The sequence below is a fragment of the Schistocerca cancellata genome, chromosome 7 (genome assembly GCF_023864275.1).
Source record: "Schistocerca cancellata isolate TAMUIC-IGC-003103 chromosome 7, iqSchCanc2.1, whole genome shotgun sequence".
NCBI classification, from domain to species: Eukaryota; Metazoa; Arthropoda; class Insecta; order Orthoptera; family Acrididae; genus Schistocerca; species Schistocerca cancellata.
Window position 1 is genome coordinate 250,965,978 of NC_064632.1, and position 15,054 is coordinate 250,981,031.

Genomic DNA, 15,054 nt, shown 5'->3' on the forward strand with positions numbered 1-15,054 from the left:
AAAATGCCTATATGTGATAAACACTTGCAAGTAAAGATTTTTTTCAGTAAGCAGTTAATGTTCCTTTACAATGTTCCCAGGATGGGGTTGTTTATAATGGTACATAAAATGCACACTTAGTAAGCAATTTAATAATCTTTGCATTATTTCCAGGAAAAAGACAATTTATGTTGTAAGGTCATGCTACAGAATGAAGTGTTACACCACTTTTGAATGGCAAAAAAGTAGTGATACACAGAACATACTTCCAGTCTGTTTAATAGAATATGTATCAGAGCCTGTCAGACTTTAATTTTTTTAAAAAAAATCCATCAGACCTTTATGTCAATGAAACATGAGCACAAAGCACTTACCACATATCCATGACTAACTAAAGAAAAAGATCAGAAAATTACATGAAAACAACCATGGAAAATATTATACTAATATTAATAACAAAAACACCCATAATACAAAGACAGTACAAGAATTTAATTAATTTTACAATGTTAATAATGTCCAGCTGTGAACCAGCAGCAGGTATTGTCCCAGCATAGCAGGGAAAACAGCTGCTGTATAGTACTTCTGAGGAGTCAGTGACTTTCCAAAGCAGTATCTTTATTTCTGGTTCACTTGATTAAATTTAGCTGGCACAAGCAAGAATGTCATTTAGCAGCATAGTGGTAGTTTGCTGTCAATACAGTATACACACTAACACGGAGAGGTCCCCAGTGGTGGGATTGACTTTTTGAAACCATCCAGATGGTTATGCAGGTTAAGATCCCAGGTATCACATAATGGGATCATTCACCCTGGTAGGCTCTCGTTTGCAAGGAACTGACGGCAAAGAAATTTCAGAATTTTTGTGTGACAGCCAATAGCATTAAAAAAGTTACATTACACAGTCTGGGTGTATGGTATAATGGATTAGGATAATAGCTTCCACATGCAGGAGGTTGTGTGTTCAAATCTCATCAGGTGCAATAAATTATTTTTAGTTTTAAATCTTCATTGAAATTACTTTGATTTTTTTTCAATTAATTTATTCACAGTAATTTTTACTTCCATTCCTTTGTCATGTAATTTTAATAATAATATCAACTTCTTCATTTTCTCTCATTTTTCTTCCTATCATTATTTTTCCACTTGAAATCTTTATTCATGTATTTTTAATTCATTGTATTAATTTTGATTGAATTTGTTTTATCACCCTCTTTTTTCATCTACATTATTGCGTTCATTATTATCTATTTCTCAATTTCCTTGAATTTCATTTCACTTATAAACCCTTCTTTTATTTAAATCTTCATCTGTATTTTTTGTCCATGGTGCAATAAGTATTTGGATTGCGTTTTAAATATTTATGTAACAATAACCACATAAAAAAATTGCACACCTGGTAAATAAAACTATGTTTTTCACACCATTGCATAGTCAATATAAATATATTATTTTGTCTTTGTTTTTTAATTATAGATCAGAATTTTCAAATAAATGAATATTATAATACGAGGGTTGCCCAGTAAATAATGCCCCATATTTTTTTTCTCCGAAATAAAAAATATTAGAAATGTGACACTTTAGGTGCGAGTTATTTGAAGTTTCCCGCGTGTGTACGCAAAGTTTCAATTTCCTCCGACAGAGAGCGGTGGTGTAGGAATGTTCTAAAATGGCGTCTGCAGGTGACATCTGTCATAAACAACGTGCAGTGATTGAATTTCTCGTAGCAGAGGAAGAAACCGTGGGCAATATTCATAAACGCTTGTGCAAAGTCTACGGAACATCTGCAGTCGATAGGAGTACTGTTGGTCGCTGGGCACAGAGGGTGAAAGCATCAGAGGGCGGTGCTGCGGAGCTCCGAGATTTGCCGCGGTCGGGAAGGCCTCCCACGGCTGTCACGCCTCACATGTTGCAGCGGGCTGATGTTCTCATTCGACGGGATCGACGCATTACGACTCGACAATTGGCACTGGAGTTGTCAGTAAGCAAAGGAAGTGTGGATGTGATTATCAATCAGCTCGGATACTCAAAAGTGTGTGCATGATAACGCTCGTCCTCACACAAGTTTGAGGACTTGTGAACACATCGCGAAACTGGGTTGGATAGTGTTACCCCATCCACCCTACAGCCCCGATTTGGCTCCTTCAGACTTTCACTTGTTTGGACCAATGAAGAATTTCATTCGTGGAAGACGTTTTGCCGATGACGAAGAAGTGATTCACGAAGTGACAACCTGGCTCCGTAGGCAGAGTACAGATTTTTACCGGCAGGGAATACACGCTCTTGTATCTCGCTGGAAAAAGGCCGTCGAACTTGAAGGAGATTATGTGGAAAAATAAAGCAAGTAGACAAAACATCAGTCTTTCACATATGTAAATTTGATTGTTGTGGAATAAATACTTCTGGAGAAAAAAAATATGGGGCATTATTTACTGGGCAACCCTCGTAGATAAATATAATTACATTCACATTTCCTTCTTATTTCCAGCAACAATTCACAACAACACAATTTGACTCTGACTGTGTAATAGTTCTCACATTTATCTGCTCATATTTTATTTAGAATAAGAATGACAATATCATTAATTAAAACTTCCGGGCTGAATTGTTGTGGTCCATATATAAAACTACTTCTCCTTCCTGACGTTTCGTTGCCGGCTGCGGGCAACATCTTCTGAGGTGAGTCGGCGACTGACTGCTAGGCACTGGTGGTCCCACTTATATAGAGCGCTTAGATGGCACCACCACTCATCACATGCTTTCGACTTTAACGTGACGAGTGGTGGCGCCATCTAAGCGCTCTATATAAGTGGGACCACCAGCGCCTAGCAGCCAGTCACCGACTCACCTCAGAAGGTGTTGCCCGCAGCCGGCAACGAAATGTCAGGAAGGAGTAGTAGTTCTATATATGGACCACAGCAATTCAGCCCGGAAGTTTTAATTAATGAAGACGCCAGCCGTGAAAGCTTACATGCTATGATTAGAATGACAATACTTCTCTTGGAGTCTGATGAAGCATCTCTTGTGCCACAGTGTTGGTACAACAGGTCAAATAACCATCTAGGTCCTACACCTCTCAACAATTTTCACAACTTCGAAGGTATTACCTATTTCACAACAACCTCCTCACGATGTTCTATTCCACTGTGAGGTTACCATCTCAGGCCAACAAGTTGTGGTCTCTGCATGTACCCAAACATCATTGTTGTGTCCACTTTTGGGCAGAAAATTTCAAGATTGGCTTTGTCTGTAACTGTAGAGACTAGCATCTGCCCAAACTCTACAGCTAAAAAGAAGCAAGTTTGTCTTACAGACAATCACTTAGTATGCAGAAACAAATGCATAAAACAGTACAAGGTGTAAATGACATGTCACCTGTTTTATTTATTTCTTGAAACAATATGAGCCATAGCTACTTGGTCAAGGACCAAGTATCTAGATTAAATTTCAGAACAATGAGGAAGAATTTAACCATTAAACAAACTAATCAAATTTGAAACAAACATGGAACCCGGAAATATGCAATAATACATATCTTGGTGAATGACCTGCATAAGCAGAAATATTTCAGGAAGGAGGAGGTGGAGGAGGGGGGGGGGGGAGGGAGGAGGGGGGGAGGAGGAGGGGGGGGAGGGGGAGGAGGAGAAAAAGAAGATATCTCTTATAATCCCAATGGACATATTTATGGACCACTCAGTATAATTATGTATATTTCCAGTGAGATTGCCAAACACAGCATAGAAGCATACATCTGCCTGTGTCAAGTCGTGGCAAAACATGCACAGCATATTTAATAGCTCCCACAGACCATCATGATCCCACTTTTCATCCAGCAATGTCTAAGTAAGCTCTCTGATGTATCTATTGATGACAACCATGTGCTATTTGGGTGAGTGGGGTGGAGGGGGAGGAGGCAGGTGTGCTGAGTAAAGCACCCACTTGCACCCCGAATGTACAGGTTATGATACAGAGTCATGTGTTGCCACCAGATAAGACATCAGAGGATCCACTGACATAGGTTCTGCAGCACAATGCCTGGGGAGATCTGGTGTCACATGGGCTACCGGGATCTCCACAAAAGTAGTACATGCAGAGTCTGGTGGCAAGGGGCCACCAGACTTTCCTTCATTTTAGAAGACTTATTTTTGTCCTTCTCCTCCTCAGAAGATGACAGCGGGAAAGGTGTCCCTGAATTGGTTTCAGGGAAAGAGGTAGAATGACAAGTCTGGCAGATGCAGCCTATGGTTCCTTCAGCCACTGGCTGATGCCTCGCTGTGAACCAGAAGGAACCATGGAAGGAAGAGTCCCAGGGGAGCTCCTCCTAATTAGAGAAGCCGAAGGAGAATGAGGAGCCTCCAGCTGGGGGATAGGAATTGGTGTCCCCGACAGCTGGGGAGCCAATGCTCCCAAACTGGGTGCTGTGGAAGCACCAGAAGGGCCTCTAACTGTCTGGGGGGCAGGTATCAGTGGGCAGCTCTAAGGGCTCATTGTAAAAGGTGCAACAGGGGAAAGAACTGTCAACAGAGAAGGTGACAACATTGCAGTTGTAGTGTAATATTGTTTCATTCATATGGGATTAAGATGCTCAACTTTTCCTGGCCTCTTGATAAGTAAGTATCTCAAGGGTTTTATACTCCTGAATTCTTCTCACACTTAAAAATGGAGCAATCTGGTGAACAGCGAGAGTAGAGCTCACAGCACTTTACACAGATGGGGGAGGGGCACAAAGAATGTTCACGTGCAGTGGATGTTCACAATCCCCGAAGACAGGAAAAGTGGTGCAACAGGAAGACATACGTCCAGACTTCATATACTTGAAGCATCTCGTAGGAGTAGGAACATAGGGTTTCGTGTCACACCAGTAGACCACTACATTGACCTTCTCAGGCAATGTATCACACTCCAAAGCCAAGATAAAGGCCTCCGTAGCAACTCTGTTTTCCCTTGTTCCCCTATGAGCACAATAGTTGAAGTACACACCCCATCACTCTAAGTTGGCCCGCAGCTCATCATCAGATTGGAAACGAAGATTGCAGTGAAAGATGATGCCCTGGACCATATTGAGACTCTTGTAGGGTGTGACAGCCACGGGAATGTCACTCAACTTTTCACAACGGAGTGATGCCTGTGAGGAGGCAGTACATGACATTTTAATCAGGAAGGAAACATTCTTCATCTCAGAGATGGCTGCAGCTTCCCTGTATTTTTCTTCAACACGCTCCCCAAAAATAAAGGCTTTTTGGTCAAAAAGGTGTCCCCTTCGATCCCAGTAAAAACCAGGTACTGGGGTAGGATTTTGCTCCTTGTTGTCTAGTCCTGTGTTCCTTCCACAGCATGGTGAAGGAAGGGAACACATTGGGATCATATTTTGTTGCATCATACAAGGTCTTTCCATTTGAAGAAACTGCCAGGGTCGTGACCACCAGTGGGAGAAAGTTTAAATCACTTCATGTGCGAGCTATCTGCCATGGTGCCACCCACTCCAAACAGGGGCTCCACCCCTGGGTGCCACCCAGCCACAGCAATAGCTACCTGAACAGTAAACCACTGATGGGAGTCCCCGTGCCCCAGTCATAATAGCCACATACAACATAGCATACATGGGGAGCGTGCAGTGTAGGCAACAGTAGTGCGATCCCTGCGTGGTCAGGTGGCTACCATTGAGCAGTACTTGATGACCTCACTCCCCCCCCTCCCCATACACACAAACACAAACACAAACACAAACACACACACACAAAATGGAATGGCTACCGTGCTGGGTTTTGGGCATTCTACAACAACAGAGTGGAAGAGTGCCAGGGTAGAAGAGCACAGAGGCGGAGCATATACCACAATGGGTGACCTTCACTGCATGACATGAACTATAAAATTTGGAAAAGATGGCAGGCTAAACCCAATAATGGAGACCATATAATCACTAATGGAAGTTGAAGGTAGCGCCAGGAGTGAAACTAGAAATCAAGACCAAAATTGTGAACCAAGTCAAGGACCATCCAACGGAAAGTCAGAAGAGGTAAGAAACAGTTGGAAGTGCAGATTTGCAGCACACAAAGATGAACTGGTGCTGCAAAGGCTAGAACCCCACGGTAGCCAAGAACATACTCACTAAAGAATGATGAACCTCGGGGGGAGGAGGACGGAGGGGGGGGGGGGGGGGGGGGGGGGCAGCCGTGGTGGCATGGTGGTTAGCGCATCTGCCTAGTGAGCAGGAGACCTGGTTTTGAGTCCCAGCCTTGGCACAAATTTCCATTCTTCACTTTAGTCTGCATATACATCACTAATAAGGTAATGACAATATTATGGAAAGGACAGATTGCTACTCACCATATAGCGATGATACTGAGTCACAAATAGGCACAACAAGAAGACTGTCAAACAAGTACGTTTTCAACCAAAAAGGTCTTCTTCTCAATTAGACAAAACACACACACACACACACACACACACACACACACACACACACACACACACACAAAAACCACTGCCTTGGCTGCTGAGACCAACAAGTAAACTGGAGAGAGAGAGCCTGAGATACAGCAATAGCAAAGACTGAGAACCAATGGTACATTACGACAATGAGACAGTAATAAGGCGTATACTCTATTTAGTCCCTTGTCTTTGCGTGGCACAACTTGTGCAGCAGTGAGCTCTAATTGGGCGACAGAATGGTGTGTGGTATCCTGGCTGGCTAGCAGCTGAGGTCAAGTCCCACAGTCTCCAGCGGTCTTTCAGTTGCTAGCCCAGGATACCAGACTATCAATATAGGAAACTGCAGAGTAGTGCTCACCTTTATGTACATTAGTTAAGGATGTGTTATCCAATTACTTTTTCCTAACGAGTCTTCAGCCGTAGTTCCTTTTCAACGAGCCCCTCTTATTACTCTCAAATCCCATAAGACAGTATGTGTACAAGGATGACAGTGTTAGAGTTCTGAGATGCTAGAACAACAGCCTACATGAAGTTTACAAACTGACACCTGACTGCCAGTTTCCAAGAATATTCTTCCTGAATACTCTGGGTTATCCCAAAATATGACACCACAGGATAGTCGTATTCTGGCCCAAGATACTGGAGTTGGCTGACATCTGTGTGTAAGTAAGGTTTGCTTGTGTGTGTCTGTGTGTGTGTGTGTGTGTGTGTGTGTGTGTGTGTGTGTGTGTGTGTTTTACTGATGAAAACTGTGGTCGAAAGCTGATGTAAGTGCTTCAATTATGCCTGTCTTCAAGCTGACGTGTCTTCTTTACGGTAAGTAGCAATATGTCTTTTCCTACATTGTCAGTATTTTCTTATTCATTATTAGACCTACTCTTGCCATTATCCCTATTTCATTCTGTGTTTATAATTCTGAACTCGCCTGATCAAAAGTCCTCTTCTTACTGCCACCAAACTTCACTAATTTCCGCCATATCTAATTTCAACATTTCCATTTCCCTTTTTAGGTTTTCTAAGCTACCTGTCCAGTTTGGGGATCTACCTTCCCACACTCCGACTTGTAGAATACCAGTTTAGTATTTCTCAATGACAACATCCTCCTGACTACTCGTCACCCAAAGTTTATCACTCTAATTTCTTTCCACCTAATATTCTAAAGGCATTAAACTGATGGCTAATTATAACAGTATTTCTGTCTCATTTTAATTAAAAAGCGTTATAAGTAAAGTTATAAAGGTTTTATAAAAATGTATTATTCTTGTAATTCCAGTTATCTATACTGATTATTTCTTACCTTTAAAATTGGCTATGATGTATGCTGCCACAAGCCTACGAATTTTTCTCCTTCATACTCTGGATACAGATCTACCTCGATTAATTTCAGTGTTTAGACATGTCGACAGATCTGAATGCAATATCCCTCTTCCTCTTGGTATAAATTACCAAACCCTCTATCTGCAGTCATCATCACAGAGAAATCAAGGAAGATTCTCCCTCTAAAGGAAGCTCCGGTATTTTGTCTCTTCTCTCTTCTCTCTCTCTCTCTCTCTCTCTCTCTCTTTCTGTGTGTGTGTGTGTGTGTGTGTGTGTGTGTGTGTGTGCACGTGCATGCGTCCGTGTGTGTGCGCGTGGGCATGCACATACTTATTCCTTGTGTCCACTGATTAAGAACTCATCTCTTTAATGAGGTGTTACCCTTAACCACTCATTTTTTTCCAAGTTCATTCACTTTCCACCAACTTTTATTGCCCTACTTTATAGAAGTTTCCATTTACCACTCTCTGGACTGATAGATAAAATACATAGGTGATGGTGGACAAGTCATCAAGAGATCATAATTGTCAGAAGAAAGTGAAGTCGTCCAACGACAACAACAATAACGATGTAAATTTTATGTTAAACATGTAGCACTAACTTTGCTATAAAATACATTTTCAAGTTACCTTCTTCCCATTCTGCAAGAGAGCTATCTTCCCACACCTGGCCTCCTGCCATTCTAACATGCTTCTTGGACTTCTTTTCCTTCTTACGGTTTGAAGTGTTTGAATCGTCTGCAGCTGCTTGTCCCGGTACAGTAGGTCCAACCGTGACAACTGTAGAGGCTCGCACACGGTCAGACATTTCCTTGGCACGCTGCTGTGGCGTCTGCACATGGACCTCGGTAATATCAGTTTTCAGTTTTTTGCGCTTCTGTCCGCCCAAATCATCTGCACTGCTGTCACCATCAGCGGGAACTGCTGCAGCTGAGTCTTCTCCGTCACCGGGAGTCTTTGCCGAATAGATGAGTGGTGTTGCACTAACAGAAAAAAATTAAAATTACGAAAAACCATTGAAGCACAAGAAAAAAGTTCTGCCATACAGCAATCCTAAGTCAGAATTTGGCAGATTCAAGAGGTAAAAACCAATTAACACTTTAATTTATAATTTAACAGTAAAATGATAGCACATTTTCCCATATTCTCCACAAATAATCATTTTATTTGGAAGGAAAAGTATTCAAAGTCCAGTTGTCAGTTCCCTTCAATATTAAATGGAAATATGGTATTAGTTAACACATGAAAATATTTAGTAATTAAAAGACAACAAACTGCCCCAATTTTTCCTGCTCTGTGGTTTCATTCAGTTAACACAATATTCTATAGCCCAGTCAATGAAAACCAAGGATGATTGACTGGGGTAAATAATTTGTGTAGTCACAAATTTTTCTATGGTGGCAGGAGGAAGAGCCACGAATAACGTACTAAAAATCATGGTCGGTAGGGAACAAGCGTAGGGTGGGTGTGATGGAACACCTCACTTTTGCACTTTTTCTTAAATAACCCGAAACCTGTGGCCTCTAATGAAAACATATCTCAGCACAAAAATAAACTACATTAAATTTCCTACAAAAAATATCATATTCATTTTTCTTCCAGAACTAATAGTTTGTGCAAACCTCAGGATTTAAAAATTACAAATTACTTAAAATAGTGTTTTAATTGTATAAAATTAATGTTTATTGTTAAAGGGAATGGGTAAAGAACAAACATTAAATTTTGATACATCTCATTGCATTACAGCCTTATTAAGGGATTAATTGTTTTCTGGGCACGTGACAGGATGAGGGGTTTGAGATTAGAAGTTTGAGGAAAGACAGATCACCATATTGTGGTCTCCCTACTCTGTCTGCAAGAACAAACAGTCTCTGTACCCAATACACCACAAGAAGCAACTACAAGGTGTTTCACAAAATTATAGCAAGCCTTCTGCAGTGTGTCTTAAGAACCAGTGGTGACACAGTGTGCAAGCATGCCCAGGGGGGTTTTTATTTTCCAGTAAGTGTGTTAACACTAAATGGAATACAGATACAAGTTACTAATAATACTAATGCAAGACATGAATATGGACAGAAACTACGTAAATACTTCCACAATGCTGTACAATGCTAGAGGGGATAATTGATTTTTAGTTATTCTGTGTGACAGTTGTGATCTTCTGGAAGGTGTCTTCACCCATCACGAGTGCTGCTTGCTTTTCAGTTTCAGACTATAAACCCCCTCCACGCACTATTTCCAGTCTGGTTCTCTTATGTCAGAAGATAAAATAACTTCACTGTGCTTGTGTTTACTGGAGCTATTTTCTGTTTATTGAGTACATCATGAAAAGTGTTCCATCTGTCGACAGAGCAGACAGTGAAACTGACATTGTCCAACACATACTGAGTGTTGAACTTGGGGGCAGCTGTTCAGTGTGTACACATGGTTAACAACCCCAGGTGCTGGGATCTATGGTAAGTTCCTCTGAATCTCAAACCAGTAACTACATTGCTCAAATTTTTTGATCCAAACTGCCTGTGAATGAAAAGTGCGACAGTAGGTAAGATAGGGATATGAATGGCTGAGGGCGAATAGCAACAATGGGGTATGGGATATAGATAGCTAATTTTCACCTTCTACAATGGGGTATGGGATATAGATAGCTAATTTTCACCTTCTACATGATTCCCAAAGTCCATAAACCCAAACATCCAGAATGTCCCATTGTAGCCATTTCCTGTGCCCCGACAGAGAGAATCTCTGCTCTTGTAGACCAACACCTCCAGCCTATTACCCCCTCCCACATAAAACAGACCAATCATTTCCTCCACCAATCCTCCACAGTTCCTATTCCTTTACCACAGGGCATCCTGCTCATCACTACTGGTGCCACCTCTCTTTACACTAACATCCCTATTGCCCATGAACTTGCTGCCATTTAATACTACCTTTCCCAACATCCAACCAATTCCAAACTTACAACCTCCTTCCTGGTTACCATAACCAACTACTTCCTCCCACCCGAAATTACATCACCTTTGAAAGCATCACCTATAAACAAATCCATGGTCCTGCAATGGGCATCTGCATGGCACCATTCTAAGGCAACCTATTAATGGCCCATCTAGACTAGTCTTCCTAACCAGCCAGAATCCCAGGCCCCTCACCTGGTTCAAATTCAATGATGATATCTTCATGATCTGGATCGAGGGTGAGGACACCCTATCCTAATTCCTCCAGAACCTCTCCCCCATATGCTTCACCTGGTCCTCCTCAACCAAACAAGCCACCTTCCTCTATGTGGACCTCCACTTCAAAGATGGTTACGCCAGTACCTCCAATTATCTGAAACATACCAACCATCAATAAAACCTCCACTATGACAGCCACCACCCGCTCCATACCAAGAAGTTCCTTAACTGCAGTCCAGCCACATGTGGCCATCACATCTGCAGTGACGAGCAGTCCCTCTTGAAATATACCAATAGTCTCACTTAGGCCTTCACAGACCAAAATTATTCTCCCAACCCTGTACAGAAACAGATCTGCCAGCCTTATCTATCTAGTCAGCCAACACCCCAAACTCGTCGTCCAGCCACAAAGAAGCATTCCCCTCATGACTCAGTACTGGAGCAACTGGATCACATTCTCTGCCAGGGTTCTGACTATCTCTCATCCTGCCTTGAAATGAGGAGTATCTACCCACTATCTTTCCCACCCCTCCCACAGTATTATTCCACCGACTACCGAACATACACAATATCCTTGTCCATCACCACAAAACCCCTGCTCCCAGCCCCTTGCCCCAAGGCACATATCACTGTAATAGACCTAGACACAAGACCTGTACCATACATCCTCCCACCACCTGTTCCAGTCTGGTCACAAGCATTACCTGTCCCATCAAAGGCAGGGCTACATGTGAAATTAGTCATGTGATCTACAACCTAACCGGAGCCACTGTGCTGCATTGTACAATGGCATGACAACCAACAAGCTGTCTGCCCACATGAATGCCACCATTAAACTGTGGCCAAGAAACAGCTGGACCACCCAGTTGCTGTACATGCTGCCCAACACAACATTATTCACTGCTTCACAGCTTTCACCATCTGGATCCTTCCTACCAACACCAGTTTTTCTTAATTGTGCTGGTGGGAAATCTCCAGGCAACATGTCCTACGTTCCTGTCCTTCACCCACCTATCCCCCTTCCCTGTTCCCAATCCAGCACTACACAGCCTTCTACTCCACCAACACACCCACAGTTTTTCCCCCCTCCTCACTTCTCTCCTTTTCCACCTCCCTCCCTCTCTCTCTGCCCTGCCCTCACAATCTAACCTCCCAACTGCACCTAGCTGCCCTACCCTGTTCCAACAACATCCCTGTATGCTCCCATAAGCAGCACTTTCCTGTCCCCCTCCTCTACACTGCTATCTCTTCCCTCTCCCCACCCCAGCTTCCTCCTGACCCCCACCACCCAAACTGCTTCTCAAATCATGAGCAGTTGCTTGTATTCCTGCCTCAGGGTCAGAGACAGTTGTCATGTGTGTACGAGTTGTCATTCTCACATGTTTAGCAGTCTTTTTGTTGTGCCAGTCTGCAACTCAACATCTCTTCTGCATGATGAGTAGCAATGTATCCATTTCACACAACTGTCAATGGTTTCACAGCTTACGTTCAAGGTTCTGGTTTGCCCTTCTTTAGCGAAATGCAGAGCACAAAGACATGGAGTATGTGAGGTACCATTTCCGCAGACCCACCACAGAACTTGTCACAATGTGAGAAAAAACAATTATCTTACACTGGTAACTCAGTATTTTTCAAGATTATTGTGGCAGCAGCTTTTGGAATGCTCTTCCATTCTGCTTGCTTATCTATTCATTTTGAAGAATACCACACATAATTCAAAAAATTTCACCTGTGCTACTTGTGCAAATCATGCTGAAACCTATGTGGCCCCAAAATTTTTCTATCATTCTGTTTTCAACTGCCTTTATATGAGGTGGTATTCCTGCAACTTGCTCCAAGAGCTCATTTACAGAGAACAGGCACTCTTCATTTCTCTCTAGGTAACTGAATATCTCCTCCATAGATGCAGAAATTCCTTCAGATCAGAGTGCCCATTTTTCTCAGTGTGGGCACTGAGCCTATGAAGAACTTTTTGTACCAATCCTCATGAAATCTTGCATCTGCAGTGTGTAGGTCTCCAGAAGAGCAGATATGCCTCCAGATGGTGTCTTTCCATTCATCCCCCCTCTCCTGTGCATTTACAATAATTATATTGCCCTAACTGAAGGATAAGGCATTGCGGCCCTTTTGCAGCAATTTTTGAGTTTTTGTCTTTTGCTTATGAAGAACTTCATCGATAATAGCTTTCACACAAAGCAGACATTCAGTTTTAAAACCAAATTTCAGCTGAGCTGAATTCAAATGTAGGACTGCATGTGAGCCTGAACTCTGTCCCTCTGAAAGAGCTTCTCTCAGAAATCTTCTAATTGAGTCAGCTCTGGTGTACTCTCTTTTCTGCAATATACATGAAGAACATTTTTTTTTTTTTTTTTGTTCCTAAAATTTTAATATACCCATATTTTCTCAAATAACTTCCATTTCCCAATCGTTTCACTTTCCCATTCACATTACGTAGACCTGATAGCATCCCAATTACAAAGCAACCACTTCTCACCTGCCATTTATGGGAGTGCATTTATTTCAAAACCTACTTAATAACTGCAGATAAGTGCTCACTTAAGCTGAAAATAGCTCCACTCTATAACCACTATGACAGTGAATCCCCCCTACTCACTTATGAAAACTGGGCTGGAAATGCTGGGGAGATATGGTCTGTCTGTAAACTGAACAGTGAGCAGTATTCCTGATGGGGAATGTCGCCTTTCCCTGAAGAGTTGCATTCAGGATCAGGTCCGGTATGGAAAGGAATGAGTTGATAATATTAAGAAAACTTGAGAATAAATTTAAAAACACAGAAATAAACTAATCCCAGAGTTAATATTCATAAAGCAATACTTGTGACTGCAAACGGTAATTAGGTCCAACTACAAAAATGCAAGAAATTTTCCTGAAAAATGGCATATTAAGTTGTTGTTGTTGTGGTCTTCAGTCCTGAGACTGGTCTGATGTAGCTCTCCATGCCACTCTATCCTATCCAAGCTTCTTCATCTCCCAGTACCTACTGCAACCTACATCCTTCTGAATCTGCTTAGTGTATTCATCTCTTGGTCTCCCTCTACAATTTTTACCCTCCACGCTGCCCTCCAATGCTAAATTTGTGATCCCTTGATGCCTCAGAACATAACCTACCAACTGGCCCCTTCTTCTAGTCAAGTTGTGCCACAAACTCCTCTTCTCCCCAATTCTATTCAGTTGACTTCTAGTCAAGTTGTGCCACAAACTCCTCTTCTCCCCAATTCTATTCAATACCTCCTCATTTATGTGATCTACCCATTTAATCTTCAGCATTCTTCTGTGCCACCACATTTCGAAAGCTTCTGTTCTCTTCTTGTCCAAACTATTTATCGTCCATGTTTCACTTCCATACATGGCTACACTCCATACTAATACTTTCAGAAACGACTTCCTGACACTTAAATCCATACTCGATGTTAACAAATTTCTCTTCTTCAGAAACGCTTTCCTTGCCATTGCCAGTCTACATTTTATATCCTCTCTACTTCGACCATCATCAGTTATTTTGCTCCCCAAATAACTAAACTCCTTTACTACTTTAAGTGCCTCATTTCCTAATCTAATTCCCTCAGCAACACCCAACTTAATTCGACTCATTCCATTATCCTTGTTTTGCTTTTGTTGATGCTCATCTTATATCCTCCTTTCAAGACACTGTCCATTCCGTTCAACTGCTCTTCCAAGTCCTTTGCTGTCTCTGACAGAATTACAATGTCATCGGCAAACCTCAAAGTTTTTATTTTTTCTCCATGGATTTTAATAACTACTCCGAATTTTTCTTTTGTTTCCTTTACTGCTTGCTTAATATACAGATTGAATAACATTGGGGAGAAGCTACAACCCTGTCTCACTCCCTTCCCAACCATTGATTCTCTTTCATGTCCCTCGACTCTTATAACTGCCATCTGGTGTCTGGTGTCTGTACAAATTGTAAATAGCCTTTTGCTCCCTGTATTTTACCCCTGTCACCTTTAGAATTTGAAAGAGAGTATTCCAGTCAACATTGTCAAAAGCTTTCTCTAAGTCTACAAATGCTAGAAACGTAGGTTTGCCTTTCCTTCATCTGTTTTCTAACATATGTCGTAGGGTCAGTATTGCCTCATGTGTTCCAACATTTCTAGGGAATCCAAACTGATCTT

At 41.9% G+C, this 15,054-nt stretch overlaps 1 protein-coding gene across 1 annotated transcript in view; it reads right to left on the reverse strand.

Moving 5' to 3' along the window:
- Positions 1-15,054, reverse strand: part of LOC126092502 (RNA-binding protein 42-like) — a 331,306-nt gene that overhangs the window by 224,558 nt on the left and 91,694 nt on the right. Inside the window, exon 4 of the mRNA XM_049908125.1 lies at positions 8,358-8,710. Coding sequence (XP_049764082.1) covers positions 8,358-8,710 — 353 coding nt within the window. The remainder of the gene's footprint in view (positions 1-8,357; positions 8,711-15,054) is intronic.